At 47.0% G+C, this 17,022-nt stretch overlaps 1 protein-coding gene across 6 annotated transcripts in view; it reads right to left on the bottom strand.

Moving 5' to 3' along the window:
- LOC110486139 (KAT8 regulatory NSL complex subunit 1) overlaps positions 1-17,022 on the bottom strand; it is an 80,308-nt gene that overhangs the window by 2,957 nt on the left and 60,329 nt on the right. For 5 of the 6 annotated variants that reach the window (XM_036940773.1, XM_036940774.1, XM_036940778.1 and 2 more), the window contains 12 exons: positions 10,515-10,656; positions 9,863-9,955; positions 9,131-9,237; positions 8,022-8,214; positions 5,306-5,477; positions 3,754-3,945; positions 2,703-2,885; positions 2,177-2,337; positions 1,895-2,019; positions 1,487-1,544; positions 1,087-1,199; positions 75-372 (listed from right to left, as the gene is read on the bottom strand). In XM_036940773.1, coding sequence (XP_036796668.1) covers positions 75-372; positions 1,087-1,199; positions 1,487-1,544; positions 1,895-2,019; positions 2,177-2,337; positions 2,703-2,885; positions 3,754-3,945; positions 5,306-5,477; positions 8,022-8,214; positions 9,131-9,237; positions 9,863-9,955; positions 10,515-10,656 — 1,837 coding nt within the window. The remainder of the gene's footprint in view (positions 1-74; positions 373-1,086; positions 1,200-1,486; positions 1,545-1,894; positions 2,020-2,176; positions 2,338-2,702; positions 2,886-3,753; positions 3,946-5,305; positions 5,478-8,021; positions 8,215-9,130; positions 9,238-9,862; positions 9,956-10,514; positions 10,657-17,022) is intronic. The other variant, XM_036940775.1, reaches the window with a different exon arrangement.

Below are 17,022 nucleotides of genomic sequence, written 5' to 3'. Positions count from 1 at the left end.
TACACACTGATTAAACAGCTGAAGTGTGTGAACGCGTGTATAGTACGGAAGTGTTTGCGCTATTGGGAGCCTACCAGTTCTTCGTAGGTGCCTTCAGGTGTGGAGCAGCGCGTGTCTTCGTTGGAGAGCAGGCGGTGGGATTCCCTGGAGCCTATAGGGGTGTAGGAGTACCCTCCCGCTGTGTAACACCCTGGGGTGTAAGGGTAGGATAGCAGGTCGGGGCTGGCCGGGGAGCAGGGGGAGGCGGCACTGCCGTAGTCCTGCAGGGCGTGGAAGTGGGCTGTGTCTGGGGAGGAGGGCTGCGGCGTGGAAGGGTTGGTGCTGCTCATTAGGGGAGTGGTGCGACCATCCAACCGTCCACTGACATACGAACTGGAAGGGGTTTGGGGGGGAGAGAGGGGAGTTAACTTGACATGGAGAACAGAAACGAAGTCTTCAGCTAGACCTCAATTGAACAGAAAGGAGAATAGCCTTAAGTAGAGAAACCTATCATCTATATTCTAGAAGTTCAAAGGTCAAATAGGTGCGGATAATATTTTTCCTGTGTCACCTAATGTACAAGTGGGTAACCTGTATGAGTGTATGAATTAGAATTGTTTTATGCATATCCCAACTCCTCGAGACACCCTAGGAGAGTGGGGTCAAGGCCAGGGATCACGGCGACGCTCAAGGGCACATCGTCAGATGTTTCTCCTAATCCGCTCGGGGATCTGAGAACCAGCACTCTTAACCGCTAGGCTATTTGCCAAGGTGTTCCCTGTGCTGCACTGCAGTATAACGTGCTGGATCTGGCTATTCTAGGTAGAAACGACAGTGCAAAAATGTCAAGTTTCCCAGATAAGAGAATCACAATCAATATGCAGCTCAGAACCTCATCTCTGCTACAGATCACACCAAAAAGACTGGTTCCTGGATTAATAAACAAATGAGAAAAACCTCCACATACACTGCTTCTTGGAAAAACCATGGGGAGTGGGTGAATTGGGGCAGACCATTTTGCAGGGGTGTCTTCTTGCAACTCATAATGTGGGTAAGGTGTGTCTTGTTGTTGGGGGGGGGGGGGGGGGTTTGGTGTGTGTTACTGACCGGCTGCCTCTCCTCTTGGCGATGGCGCTGGCCGTCCAGCTCCAGCGGGAACGCTCCTGGTCCTCGCAGGGCTGGTGCAGCTGGGAGAACGCAGTGTCTGTCAGGTCCTCAATCTGGGAGGGAAGAAGGGAGAGAGAGATCAGCACTCCAAGTTAGTGCTGTAACACTTGATGAATGCGGCTTGCGGTCAAACGGTGGTTTGGTTATTACCGTTAAATGTATTGCATCAGAGCTATACGGTGAAAAGGGAGCAGTTATTTGGGGGTTGGTGGCAGCTCTACCTAGATGTTTGACATCTTTGAACAACACTGTGCAACTGAATCATACTTCTGGTCTGCATCGGTAAACTACGCCAATTGAGATTCTGAAAAGGTCATACCAAGAGAAAATCTTTTTTTACCTCCTCAATGTCAGCCTCCTCAGCGATAGGCTTAGCACAAATGTCAACCTCCTTCCAACTGCAAAATGGAAGCCAGATAATTAATACATCAGTAATTCACCACCCACGTGTGTGTGCGTGTGTGTGTGTTCAAGTGAGAGTACAGCTGATGTGCGTAGCTCTGGGCATTCTCTCTTAGGCACAGATTTCGGATCAGCTGACAGACCCCCAAATCATATCCTAACAATTGCTATTTGCCCTTCTGGACATATCTAGGATCAGCATTACAGTCCCATATCCTAACCGTTATTAATCTATTAGATGGGGGAAAAATACCCAAACTATCTCTGGATTTGTGATTAGTTTCCTGACTCGAGGCAACTTCCTCATGCCGAAGTAGGCATGGCGGCCATTTTGTGTCTAGCGTACCTCGGGGTGAGGATCTCCTTGTACTGCAGCTTCTCCACGCGGGTGGTGGCAGCCACAGACATGGGGATGACGATGTTGTTGATGTCAAAGGAGCTTTCTCCCCTCCTCCTGCGGATGGGCTGATGCTGTACGGGGTAGAAGGGGAGCAGGGTCAGTCACCGTCAATCCAACTTCTAAAGGACTTCTACAGACTACTTCACCATTACTGTTCCAATCAATCACACACTACACGCATGCGCGCACAGTTTTAAAACCAGATGCGTGTGTGTGTGTGTGTCGTACCGGGGCGCTGTTGTCCCTCAGGCTGCTGTTGAAGGAGGTGAAGTGCACGGAGCAGGTCTCTGAGGAGGCTGACAGCTGTCGGAGCAGGGAGCTGTGGGCGGGGAGCCCAGCAGATAGAGACGGGCACAGACTGCCCCCATCCAGGTACAGCTTAGGGGTGTCTGAGAGAGAGAGAGAGTACGGGGGAAGAGAGCGAGAGAGAGAGTAGAGGAAATCCTATTAAATACATCTGGAATCCTCCAGACTGATTGATACACATCCATCTGTCAAGCATTCGAGCCTTAAAAATTCAGTAACTGACACGGGATAAAAAGGATAGGGAAAATAAAGATGGACCTTCTAAAAAGTTTAAGTGATATGGAAAGGGTCAAAGGTAGAGTGAAAAAACGGTGGAAGCAGTGTGACAATTACCCTTCAGAAGTCATTTGAGCTGCTCAAGCTATGAGACAGATGCTGAGGGCGGGAGAGGGAAAGATAAAGAGGCAGAAAGAGAGAGAGGAAAATAAATAGACTGTAGGCAACGTACTGTCCATACTGTCCAGCGACAGCGAGTGTTCTCGGGGCCTCTTGCGTGCGTGGCTCTTGTCGTAGGGCCCGTGACCCTGCTCCCCTCGGTAGTGGGGGCGGCCCTCCAGCTTGGTGGACCCCAGCAGGCTGTCCAGCTGCTGCCTGTGTAGCTTCTCTGAACGCACCTTGTGGTGGGACAGGCCTGGGGAGTGGGTAGAGCAACATGGGGGGTTAGGCAGTGTGTATCTTTTGCGCACACACACACATTTCTGATTTTGTCCAACAGTGTTAATTGGCTGTAAAAAAAAATCCTCAGAAAGTAGACCCCACCACGATACTAAAGCGGTCATATTTTCGGCAAGGTCTGTGAGCGAGTGGGTCTGCGTGAGAGTAAAAATGCGAACAAAACTGGCTTAGAGATGTACATTTTAACATTGTGCTGCAGAACTCTGGAGAGCACCGAGCATCAATTATGTAACGTCGTAATGAAATTATTATTGGTGTATCACGCTCCATCCATCCGTCTGTGCTCTCTGAATAGGGTCCATGCATTCGAAGCAGAAAACGACCTAGGCTTCTTTATCAATCACACTGAGAGGAAAGCGCTTTGTCATTTAGACAGCTGAGTCACTGTATTTACCAGGAAACGCTGGGCCACACACTCACACCTGAATACTACAGAGTACACCAAACAAAAGAAGCGCTTGTTAATGTAGGACTGTGAAATTTCAGGCTGGTGGGGCCTCGTACGTTTGCGCGTAGTTACACGGGTATATGAACCGCCAATACTGATCATATCTCTAAGAGCTTTGCAAAACTAAGAGATCCTTCCTATACGTCACCTTACAGTGTACATTTGGGTCTGTTGCGTTACACAACATTTAAGGTGTAGAAAATGAGCATGCTTAGGAACAAATGGCTATACGAGCCTTCCCTACTAGGAGGCAATACCCCATTGCTTGGCTTAAAGTCGAAGGCTTTTAGAGGTGATGAGCCTATCTATGGACTGTGGAGAGGAGGGAGTTGGTCATCTTGTGTTTGTCTTTGGAGGTGAAGGAGGCTTTACTTACGGACTGTGGAGAGGAGGGAGTTGGTCATCTTGTGTTTGTCTTTGGAGGTGAAGGAGGCGGAGGGGTCGTGAGGGCGTCCCACGGAGAGCTTGTGTTTCAGGGAGAGCTTCTTCAGGGGTTTCATCTTCTCCAGGGGCCGGCTGTTCCAGTGGGACTTCAGGACGCGCTGCAGGTGCAGACTCATCGTCACGTCTGCATAAACACACGGGGGGGGGGGGGGGGGGGGTTAGCAGCAGATAATAACGTTGTTTTTCCCCCCTAATCATCTTTATAAGCTCTTGGCAAAAGCTCTCAAACTATGCTGTTTATGACTTACGCTTTATTGATAATTCATTGTTCATATAGTTTGGCTGATCATTGTGTTTTACATTGTATGACATCAAATGTTATGTTTGCTTCTGCATATGTACCAAGATGTTCAAATAAACCTACACCTAAACAGAGCACATTGGCCCGGCAAAATAGAAACAAAGCACCGGTCAGGTATCGAGAACTGTATAGGCGTAGATTCTAGGGGGACTACAGATCAGATCAAACTTAGAAAAACGACAAACCCCATCAACCGTGCACTATTAAAAAGGCCAACGCCATTGTGTGTGCCAGCTACAGCAGGTGGCCCCTCACTTTCAGACAGACAGTAGCATTGCATGGTCATAGACTGACTGCATTGCCTTTTCAACCACCAACCATCCCCTCTCTCACCAGTTGACCTACTTGACTGCACCAGCCATCTCCAGCCAGTCCTTTATACCTCATTACGCTGCAGACTTTTGTAGCTTTCACATCTCTCAGGCCTAGCTAGCTATCTAGCTAGCTAGCTCCTCTCATGTGGAAAAGGCACATCTGGGACTGTGAGAGAGGGGGAGGGTGGATGCATTGAGCAGCAGTGCTTTGACAGAGCGTCAGAGTGGATTTCTCATTCAATCCACCAGGGGGAGGACTTCAGCAAGTCAAGACTGGAAGCTCTCGAAGCCCCTCCACCCCTGCTGACCCCCCTGAGGATTTGGCCTGCTTTCATCCTTCTCTCTACATCCTACTTCCCCTTGCCTTTAATCTTGGCACTGGCAGGCCCACATTACAGGCCCAGCCACAGGCCTTTACTAAAGCAGTAGAGAAGTGTGGGAGGGAGCCCACTGGTGGAAATCAGAGTCATAATGAAATACACGCTACATGATATGTATGGAACAATGACCCTTGATTGGATTGAAGCTGGTGGTGCTGCAAGTTCTCGATACGACAAAGCTACAGCTCAAATTCTGCCTAGAAAATAGTCTATATAGTATTCCATACTGGATCTTTATCACTTATAAACCAACTATGCTGCTCCACTACCCAGCAAGCACAGGATGGCACAGCAACCCCTGTCCCTTGTTAGCCAACCCTTGACCCAGGGCATGACGAGGTAGGAGCTACTTACAACTGTGAGAAAAAAGATGTGGTGCACGTAGCTACTAGGCTTACCCTGTTTTAATGCAACGTTGTCTCTGGCTGGAGAGGGTGTGAATGCTCAAATCAATTCTAATCAATCCATCAAACAACCAATCAATCTTACCGTCTGAGAGGGAGAGGATGGGGTGCACGCAGGGGTCGAACTGGGACAGCCTCTCCAGTAGAGGGCGCTCGTACTGGACGTCAGAGGAGGAGAGGGTGCGGCCGCCACACGTCATACACTGGGGGTTGACCTCGCAGCCGCAGCGAGGACCCTGTACGCACAGCCTCTGGCCCTGGAGAAGAGAGGGAGGGAGGGGGAAGGAGAGTGGGATGATTCTTTCAACATATTCAACCAGGTAGGCCTGAGTAATCGAGTCGGAGTACAAATTCTCAATGCAATAACAAGCGTGTAATATCCAGACACAAGGGGGAACATGTAAACAACAGAGGGAAACAGTCTCTGGCGGAGCTCGGATAGAACTAGTCATCCTATTTCTGTTCCAACAACAACATACTGTTGCACAACAGCAACATTTGCTTCTAAAGTCTCCAAAAAATGAAACCGCCGCAAACATGGGTACTTTCTACAACCGCCCGTCTTCTTGTAAAAGGCAAATCAAAAATCGGACCAGGTTCAAATTGTTTTAGAAATAAAAACATGCATAGATAGCACCATTAGCTTAGCTCTTATTGCCATAGCGTAGGCGAAGCCTTTGAAACTGCGGCTGTGCTGGTTTAATAAGCTAAGCCAGAGTTCCTGTTTAGTTTATGGCTTTAACAACGATCTGAAATACTAGGGGCTGAGAGGACAGCTTGTTAACAGCGGGTTCCCGTTATGGCCGCGTTTCCTGTTACTGAACAGAGTAGGAGTGTTGATCTAGGATAAGTCCGTCCCCACCCCGTCCCCGTCCAGCCAAACCTTTTTGAATTGTGGGTTTCTGTCAGCCAGCTCCTCCTAGTCGGGAAATATAACAACACGTCTGCTTTTAATAGAACACGAGGCAGCAGCACTCAGCCCTACCTGTGTCGTTGGAAACTAGCCACCTGTTCCAAGGCCACTTCGCATGAAGGAGTCGACCTCTTTGGAGAATGCAGAGGTAGAAGACATGTAGACGAAATACACACACCGAGGGTATGAGAGTTCTAATGCAGATCCTTAAAATGTACTGGCGTGGTAGGCTGGTGGTCACTCATCACAAACCCATATAGTTTGTTAATGTACTAACACGTGCACTCCCTACATGTAATCACACTTACTGCTCGTACAAACACAGATGCTCGCGTGTCCTTTCACACTTGTAACTCAAGACTCACACAGACCGGCATACATTCGCTGTTTTTTGTTGTTGTTGCCACTTGTCCTTTGGACAAGTAAGACTGATTTTGTGCATATACGAAAGCTCAAGTCACTTGTCCCCCAAATAATGATGGTCTGTAACACCATGGGCCAAAAAGGTGACTTGATGCAAAGGAATCACTTTACAAAATACAATTACCATTATTATTACCACACAGAGAATCACAAAAATGTAGGCTACCCTCTGCCAACAGGTTATTTGCATATTCAAGCCTGTCTGAAAATAGAACACTGCCCCTTTAAGGCTCTCCTGGAGGATGGTTGGCCTTAAACATACTACAACTAAACACTTTGTCTTTATAACATACTTTACTAATTTAATGAATCAGGGATCAAACAGCTAAGGTTGGCTACCTCAAAGCAAGGTAACTAACAAATACATGTTTATCGGCATTGTAAGGCTAAAATATTCAGGTTTGAGTGGAGATCTATTGACAGCATTGGGAATAATTTAGTCATCTGGGCTAGGTCAAATCATACAAACACTTTAACGCTGTCAGAATGACATGGCCAATGCTTAATATAGCTTTTCAAACGTGTCAAGATTTATTTCTCAACTCCCAATGTCGAGTGCTTGAGAGGCGGTTTCACAACAGGAGTATTATACCCGTTCATTATTCACGACGAGTGCTGGTGGAAAGTTGTTTGTTTTAAGGACGTCGGACATGACAATTACATTATTAGATGTAGCTTTTAGATCAATATTTAACTGCTGAGATAACTAGCCCGGCCACACGATATGTTTTGAATTGGCTCTCTAGTTTAATTGGTTGTCTATCGTTATTTTGCAATGTCTCCCCCCTCTCTCCTCGGGCCCAATCAAACAGGCACAAAGCAGGTGATGCCCACGCCATGACTTTTCAAGGATTTTCATGACCATACAAACCCTGTTTGCGGACCAAAAACGAGCTATACCTGGGCAAATAACTCACTAACTAGCAAGGGATACGCGCAAACGTGGCTCTGATCTCAAAAGTGATTGACATACCCCGCCGTTCAATGCAATATAATCATATTCTGATGTGCTCTGCATAAATTGGGAGAACAGTGCACAACAACGCATGTGGAGGATACTTTGGTCCAATTCTGATGTGAGTAATTGCTTGATACTGTATTACTTGTCCATCCGGACAACATACAGTATTCTATATTCTGCTTGTCTCACATACCGGACAAACGGACAAGCGTTAATGTCGAGCCGTGAACAAATATACACACACACCAATCCACCACCCATCTGTAAAAGGACACGCATTGCAGATAGCATATCCATATACACACACACATAATGTATAGGCTATACACAGACAAAATTGGCCAACCACTCTGTAGTTCAAGGACACTGACAGTCATACTAGCAAACAATACACTACCCAATACACTACCCACTAAACAACAAAAAGCTGAAAACACACAGAATGCCAATGTAGCAGTGAAAGCGTACCAACACAAAGACATTACAACACACGCACACACAAACCTTGCGGTTGAGGTTGGTGACGGTGCTCGGCCTGACGAGGCGTCGTCTCTTGCAGCTGAGGAGGGGGCGTGTGCGGGCCGCCACACACGTGTCGTCCTGAGGGGAGCACGGTAGCTGGGACGAGGGCAGGCTCTGCTGCTGCTTCCTCAGCTGCTTCTCCAGGTCAGAACACTCTGGAGAGCCAGGCCGCAGGCTGGAGGGAGGCACAGTCACTCATCAATACTACGCTACACGAAGACGCTCTCTATATCTCCTCACAATCGCGCATTCTTCTGCCTCTTCCCGAGCAGGCATAAAAGAAACCGAGACCGGACAAGTAGACGTACAATGGATTATGCTCATTGTAGTTAATTACCACATTTTATGAGCTAAACTATGTAGAATATTGGCCTGTTGGAAACTACAACTCCCTACTACATTGCACGGTTTAGGCTGGATCTGATTTATCTCTAGAGAAACAGTGGAATGTGCACATTGAGCTCACAGAATAAAACTGAACAAAATGGAATTCAAATAATTGAACCGATGTTGGTTCAAAAAAAAAAAAAAGAAAAAAAAAAACGAAAAATAACAGAAAATTTGGTTAGTCGCTAAGCACTAATAAATATGGACAATCTATGTCTACGACATAAGCTGGAGGGAAGATCGCTCATCAACACTGCAATACATGACTCTATATATTACTACTACGACTGATAATATTCATAATGATAATTCTGGATTTGTGTTTTGACTGTCCATTGATTGGCTTATTTGGTAGGTCTCAATGTAACAGTATGGGGGAAAACTCAGATCCTATTTCTAATGAGTGTGAATACGTATTACTCGGTGACAGAATGATTATTCCATTCACAGTTCTGCATTCCACTAGAGGAAAACAGAGGTTGCAGCATGAACACATGTACGTACAAGTTTGTACAGTGCTGCGTGTACAAACCCTGTAATATGTTTGGGAAGAAGAGTGAGCAGCTGCAATTCCCACATGGATCATGTCCCCTCACACACACACACCCCTTTGTTCAGACGGAGTGGTTGGCATAGAGGCCGCCTTGCTGAAAGGACACACACCTACTGGACGGGTAAAGAGGGATCATTCCATTGCGTCGTACCTGTTGATGATCCCGTTGACCCGTCTCCCGGGCGCGCAACCTTTCCTCAGGCCCGTTTCCACGGAGACCGTTCCGGGACCTTCGGCCCCACCGTCTGAGCCGCACTCCTGGAACCAAAGACAAGGTTGGCACGGCTAACATGGAACTCCCCTTCAAAACTATTCCAACCCAACCTCCTCAACTCCATTCCACCACAGCCTAGCCCAGAACAGTTGAATGACCTCCTAGTGAATTCCTCGGGCCACAACTGAATGGATAGAAAGGTCAACACGACTTGGCATGACAAAACAAAGACCACCACTGTTTTGGGACCCCCCCCCCCCCCCTCACCCATTCTCTTCCCGAGATAGTAGTCCCTCCCTCCCTCTCCCCTCCCTCCCAAGTCCCGGGGTCTGGTTGGGGTTCTGTGGGCGAGTCTTGTTCCCCTCTCTCTATTTTGGGCACAGTGCCAGGGTGCCATGTTGAGCGGTGTCTTCTCTCCCTCCCTCTTCTCTTTCTCCCCTGAACTGGTAGGGAGGCACCACACTAAGTGGAAAAGTCGCATTTGATTCTTTCTCTATGAAAACAGCACATCATACTACATGACTTAAGAGGATGTCAGCACTAATTGAATTGTGAACCTATTCATCTAAAATTAGGGCATGTTTAGGATACGGGAGTTGATGTCTAAGAAATGAAGACACCGGCTTGTTGAGGATCTGATTGGACAGTTACATCATCAGACTCATTTACCTGTATTACCGGGCAACCAACAGGCTCCGCCTTCACCTCCCCATCCTCAGGTGACACGTCAAAGGGGGAGGTCTCTGCCAGCATTATGGAACCCTACGAGAGCGCAGATATGCCAGGGTGAGCTCTTCAGTCCTTCTGATTCATAACACCAGAGGTAACAGTAGCTAGGCACCAAAGTAACTGGCTTTGGTGTAGCCACAGAGGGGTAAGGGGCACCATGAACAAGCTACACATTTTTACCAGGAAGGCTATGATATTCCACTGGGAAATGACCGCTGGATGGATGAAGTGAGAGAAAGAAGGAAATAAAAAAAGTGGGAGAAGCAGAGGATAAGAGTGGGGAAGAAAATGAGGGCTAAAAGCAGACAGACATGTCAGATGTATCGAGGCAACATACTCTTGATAAGAACAGAATAGAAAAGCGCTCCCGCTCTTCCCATCCGTAGTTGAGGCGTGAGCTAAGCTACCTTGAGCGTGGGGATCGAGCGACACGTTAGGTCACGTGACCTGCTTCTACATCCCCATCGACCAATGACACGGCTTTCAACCGGTCCGCCCCTTCCCTTCCACTCTTGAACTTGTTGCCAGGGCCACCCAGGTGGCTGATACTGAGGGTGCAGTGTTGTGTGTATGGTGTGGTGGCGGTGCTGACCTTGTTGGAGCGGAGCTGGCGGTAGATGTCCGTCTGCTGGCGGATGCGGTACTCCAGGTCAGACACGTGGGCCTGCAGCCAGTTCCAGTGGCTGACTATGGAGGCCCTATCCACCGCGTAGCGCCCCTCCGCACGTCTCCATCTGTCAGGCAGAGCGAGGAGGAGGAGGACAGGGTCAGAGCAGAGGCAGGCGAGAAGGGAGTGTGTGCGTCGGTGTGAGAGAGCGATCGTGTGTGGGAAGTGTGACTGCTTGTTTGGAGGACGGTCCGTGAGGGCTCCGAGGTCAGCGACAATGTCTTTTGGAATGAAGTAAAAAAGGGGCGTCACACAAATAACACTAATGGGGGGGGGCTCAAAAACATCCACCCGCCTTCATTCACAACACTAGCCACAGACTTTTGTTATTACATCTAAGCCAACACACACACACACACGGGATGGGTGTGGTTATTCGAACAGGCGTTAGTATTTGGTTACTTACATGTTCATAAGAAAAAATATGTAAAAGGCTTGGTCTAAAATCTGATTGAATTATCTGTGACATTGCTTCATTCTAGGACCGACCTTGCCACTCGAAATGTTTATGTAACAACAGTTCTGACATTTTGTACCAATACGCCCCATAAAAAAGACGCACCGGTAGCCTAGACACTTTTCACACGTCTAGCTCGCTATTGTCGGTCAATCAATCAGCGAAGCTGTACAGGCAGAGGCTCCATGTGTAGCAAGTGAATTGGGATATTTCTAACTGATGGAAAATCCCCCTCTCTCCAACAAGCAAAGTGCACCACCTCTCCTGAGTCACGTGAGCAAGTTGCCATTGAAGTAAAAAAAATATATGATATATTATATATATATTATATATTAAATATATATTATTTGAATAGTAAAATCAAATGCCCATGCTTAACACACACACTTCCAGTCCCCCAGTAACTGATGACCTTTAGACTAATCAAATCGACACTTTCTCTTGGCTCCCTGAGCTGCTCGACTTTGTTTGTGTTTCTTACGTTTCAATAGCAGTAGCAGCACAAAACTGTAGTTGCCACCTTTCCACTGAATCCCCTTCTCATGTGGTCTACACCTGGGCCTGCATGCCTAGTAGTTGCTTCCCCAACCCTGAATGAGCTGTGTTCAAGACTTCGACATGATGGCGCTGTGAGCGAAGGACATTTTGGGTAGGAAGAGGTCTCTGTGAAATGACTCAAGATTACCCTCGATCACACTCTGTCCCAGAAAAAAAGAGAGAGAGAGAGAGAGAGAGAGAGAGAGAGAGAGAGAGAGAGAGAGAGAGAGAGAGAGAGAGAGAGAGAGAGAGAGAGAGAGAGAGAGAGAGAGAGAGAGAGAGAGAGAGAGAGAGAGAGAGAGAGAGAGAGAGAGAGAGAGAGAGAGAGAGAGAGAGAGAGAGAGAGCGAGAGAGAGAGAGGGAGGGAGAAAGGGAGGGAGAGAGAAAAACAAGGGTGGGAGGGGCGACAGAAAAAACAGGGACAATGAGGGCAAGAAATCAGTGGAACGGGGGTAAAAGAGAGGGTAGGGAAAAGAGAGATGATCAGAAATGGAGAAAGTGAAGAGAGAGAGAAAAAGTGAGGGCTGCTATGTTCTTTCTGTAGAGCCAACATTACATAACCCACTTTCCTAGCAGTCTGGTGAGATGGCTGGAGACCAGTGAGGCCTCTGCTGCTACAGGCCCTCCTCCTCCTCCTTCCCCACCCCCTCATCTACTCTGACTGGAATTTAGAGGACAACCTCTCAACACACACTATGTGTGCGTCCCGCATGGCACACTACTCCCGATTTAGGGCACTCATTTTGACTGTGACCCATAGGGCTCTGGTGAAAAGTAGTCGACTATATAGGGGATAGGGTATCATTTGGGACAGGACCCGCCGGTTCAAGACTCGCCCAAACACCCATCCCCCTACAGCTCTCATTCTCACTCATTCTCTTTACAGCTATCAACAATAAGTACAGACCAACCGAACAAGGTCACTTTTGGCTTAGAAGGGCCGTGTTCTCTCTTTCAGAATCTCTTAAACCGACAGAGACTAGTATAGCAAAACATGCTGTTTTCAGAACGTGGCAATATAAAATAGAAAATGTCTTTCCAAGAGTCCGAGATTTGATGTCACTCTATTCAGAAGAAATTTCCAAAGTTGCGCCTGTCTACACGGGCACAAACACACACTGTTTCATGACGGCTGGATATAAATACACCCTTCTCTTCACAGTTCCCTTTCGGAAAAAGACATGATAAAATTTAATGTGCACGAGAGCATGCATGTATAATCCCTCTCTTTAGCACAATCACACATGCAGACTAATTAACACACACACACACACACAAAACTGTAGGAAAAGGCAGCCTCCCATTTCCATTGGTAGTGTGATATAGGAAAAGGAGCGTGACGTGGCCAGTTCCATAAAGGTAGTCAGTGAGCAACAACATACAGACTTCAGAAGACTGAATAATCAGCTACTCAGAGATGGTGTATTTTATATTCTGATGAGTTAAAAAGGACACACGGACTTATAAAACAAGGCCATTGCGGGGCGGGAGGTGGTGGGGAGGGAAACAATTAACTCCTCATGTCTAACCAAACAAACACAAATCTGAACCAGGACCCTAGAATCCAGTTGTTCCTGTTCATTATAAATTAACAGTGCTGTTTTCTACCCCTAATCTTCTTATTTTTTTTCAATTAAAAAAAATTCCACATGGGATGTGGTGAGTGTGGGGGAGGGGCAGTACTGTAGTAGGCCGAGTACTGCAGCACTACAGTCAACCACCGGGGGCAGTGGATGGGCAAGCGACTGAACCATGTGTTGTAGGGCTATGGCGAGGAGGGAGAATGCTGTGTGTAGGAGGGCTGTGGAGAGTGAGGGTGAGAGAGGAAGGGACAGAGGGAGGAGTTTTGGCTGCTGCTTGCTGCTGTAGCGACACAATGATCCACACAATGATCCACACAGGAACAGGAAGCAGGCAAACAGGAAGTAGCCACAATCACAGACAAGACACAGACAGACAAGACACAGACAGACAAGACACAGACAGACAAGACACAGACAGACAAGACACAGACAGACAAGACACAGACAGACAGACAGACAGACAGACAGACAAGACACAGACAGACAAGACACAGACAGACAAGACACAGACAGACAAGACAGTCTTGAATGATGTAGAGGTCTTAGTGTCACACTCCAGATGGAAACAATTACACTAGAGCTACCATTAAAATAAAACACTGGTGACCTACTGGTGTAGGGGTTCGTCTCAGTGGAAAAGCACCAGTACAGGGAAAACCAATAACACTGACGTTCACAGAAACACCCACACAGGAAAACACACAATCTAAAAAACGAATGCCAGGACAGGAGCTCCGACAAGAAGTCGCTCTCACACAAAACATGAAGTGCGTGTGTATAATAACAACACTCTCACAGAGGGCACGTGAAGTGCCCCTGCTGACTTTCAGAAATCCAGATGACAAGACATTTAATACATTTTACATTTAAATAAGTGCTCAGAGGGCGTTCGGCAAAAACAGGCCTCTTCCTTGACTTTCTGACAATACCATAATACAATTCTCTGTGGGAGTGTGACGGCCATCGGGAAAAACCACAGCCACTCTTCATCTCTGACTAGTGCAGTGTAGCTGATATTCACTAAACACACACCGTGGATTTAATAGCTGCCAAACTGAGTCAGTCGCTTTTCTCTTTCGACTTTTAGCTGACATTCTCAGTTGCGTGTGTGTGTGTGTGTGTGTGTGACCTTGAAGCGTGGGGTCCTGTCCTCTCACCAGGGATGAGTCATTCACACCTGTCTCTACTCTGCTCTCACCTAGGAATGGGAGCTGTTTTGCAGGGCCGAGACGATACCAGTATCAAGATAGTCGTTAGTATTGTCGCAAGGAAAGAAAACACAACGTGGATTTCACTTCTGTAAGAGACCAGCACCGATTTTGGAAACAAACATCATTAGATGGTTATCCATAGTGACTTTTATATATTTGACATACAGCAGGTTTTTAAAAAGGACCAAAGAGTGTGATCTGCATCACATTATCATTTTTGGCATGGACATAATATTGCGCTACTTGTATCGTCACAGCCCTACTGTTTTGTAGTGTGTGTGTGTGTGTAGCTAGACAGTAGTAATGTCCATAGTAAAGGAATACCAGACCACAAGATGGCTGGCTGGCAAACGACAGAGAGAAATAAAACGGAATCTTATGCTCAATATAGCACTGATAACATCAACCTAGCCCACCACTCCAACGTCAAACCACGTGCCTTATGATTTATGTAAAAATCTAACACTTTGATTAATATTCCAGATATTTTCAGAAGTCAGTCAGTAGTGTACACATACACACAAACGAGAAACCCGCCCAACCAGGAAATGAACGCTGCGAGCAGTGAGGCAAAACAAAAACACAGGATATAAAAGGCTGGGTGGTAATCGTCATGGTCGCTGAGGTAACAGGGACTGAACCATCAGAGGGAAATAACATCTGACTATTAAATGGGTAAAGGAACGAGCGCAAGGGGAGAAAAATCATCCACCCTTCTTTAAAATACATGAGCATATCTAAATGCCATTAGCAGTGTGGGATGAGCCAGGAGCCTCATGCTGCTTTTAGCAGCAACAAAAGAGCGAGGGAGGGTGGAAAGATAGGAAGAGAGAGTAGCTCTTCCAGTCAGCCTGTGTGTGTGTGTGTCTGTCTATGGGCGGGGTTTAGTGGAGAACAAAGGGTTTGATGTGCTGGGAGAGAAAAAAAAAAATAACGATCCCACCCACCTCCCGTCACATGACTAGCCTTCATGGCGCAGCAAAGACGGCACGAGTGAGAGAGACGAGTGAGAAGGCGGGAGTGAAAGAGAGGCGAGAGGCGGAAACAATTGAGGGAGAGGGGAGTGAGGAGCCGAGAGAGAAGCTGGTGAAAGAGAAGAGGGCGAGGAATGGAGAAGTCTGGGAAGGGCATTTACAAACCCATTCCATTCCTGATGGAAAAATACAGGGAGCTAATCAGGGCTCTTCTGAATGGTCCGACTCCAACACCATTATTGAGTTTGCAGATGACACGGCGGTGGTAGGCCTGATCACCGATGACGATGAGAGCCTACAGGGAGGTGGTCAGAGACCTGGCAGTGTTGTGCCAGGACAAAAACCTCTCCCTCAATGTCAGCAAGACAAAATGAGCTGATCATAGACTACAGGGCTGTAGTGGAGCAGGTCCAGTGGACCCAGGGTCCAGAGCTTCAAGTTCCTCGCTGTCCACATCACCAAGAAATGAAATATCATGGTCCACACACACCAACACAGCCGTGAAGAGGGCATTACAACGGCCTCTTTCCCCTCAGGTGGCTGTAAAAAAATTGTTACGGACCTTCAGATCCTCCAAAAGTTAGACAGCTGCACCATTGAGAGTTATCTTGACTGGTTGCATCACCGCTTGGTATGGCAACTGCTTGGCATCGAGCCGCAAGACGCTACATAGGGTAGTGCGTACGGCCCAGTATATCAATGGGGCCGAGCTTCCTGCCATCCAGGATCTCTATACCAGACTAAAAATGGTCAAACTCCAGCAACTCAAGTCATAAGACTGTTCTCTCTGCTAATGCACATCAAGCGGGAGTGATGCATCACGTCTGGAACCAACAGGACCCTGAACAGCTTCTACCCCTAAGACATACATTTTATTTGACTGACCTACTGAGACCAACATGCCATAAGCACTGACAGGGAAACATGGTTTAAAGGGGCAATATGTGTTTTAAATTATTGATATATGCCTACATCCATTAAAACAGTGGTGGGGTGACCTGCTTTGTTGTTTGAATCCCAGATTGCCACTTCAAAACATGTTTTATAATGACGCCAGATCAAGGGTGGGCCAATCCTCTACAATGGCTTACAATCCTCAGGCCTACAGATTCCTCTACCATAGTCCTCTACTATGTAAAAGTGTGTTTAGACCAAGTGATGGAGGACAGATATCAAAGGCCCTCGCTAAATGCTACTATTAAAGATGAAAGATTATGTCACCGGCCTACAATTCATTAAAATTGAAAAGCTGAAATGTCAGTAAGTAATCAACCCCTTTGTTTTGGCATGCCTAAATAAGATCAGGAGCAAAAATGTGATTAAACAACTCGCATAATAAGTTAATGTAGTGTAGTGTTTAACATGATTTTGGAATGACTACCTCATCTCTGTACCCCACATATAAAATCTGTAAAGGTCCCTCAGTCGAGCAGTGAATTTCAAACACAGATTCAACCACAAAGACCAGGGAGGTTTTCCAACGCCTCGCAAAGGGCACCCATTGGTAGGTGTGTGTGTGTGTATGTGTATATATAAAATGATATTATGTAAACTATTGTTTACATTGATTATCCCTTTGACCATGGTGACGTTATTAATAACACTTTGGATGGGGTATCAATACACCTAGTCACTACAAAGATACAGGAGTCCTTCCTAACTGCCAGAGAG

The sequence above is a fragment of the Oncorhynchus mykiss genome, chromosome 13, assembly GCF_013265735.2.
Source record: "Oncorhynchus mykiss isolate Arlee chromosome 13, USDA_OmykA_1.1, whole genome shotgun sequence".
Classification (NCBI taxonomy): Eukaryota; Metazoa; Chordata; class Actinopteri; order Salmoniformes; family Salmonidae; genus Oncorhynchus; species Oncorhynchus mykiss.
Note: the sequence above shows the minus strand (reverse complement) of the source record. Positions and strands in the feature narration are given on the sequence as shown.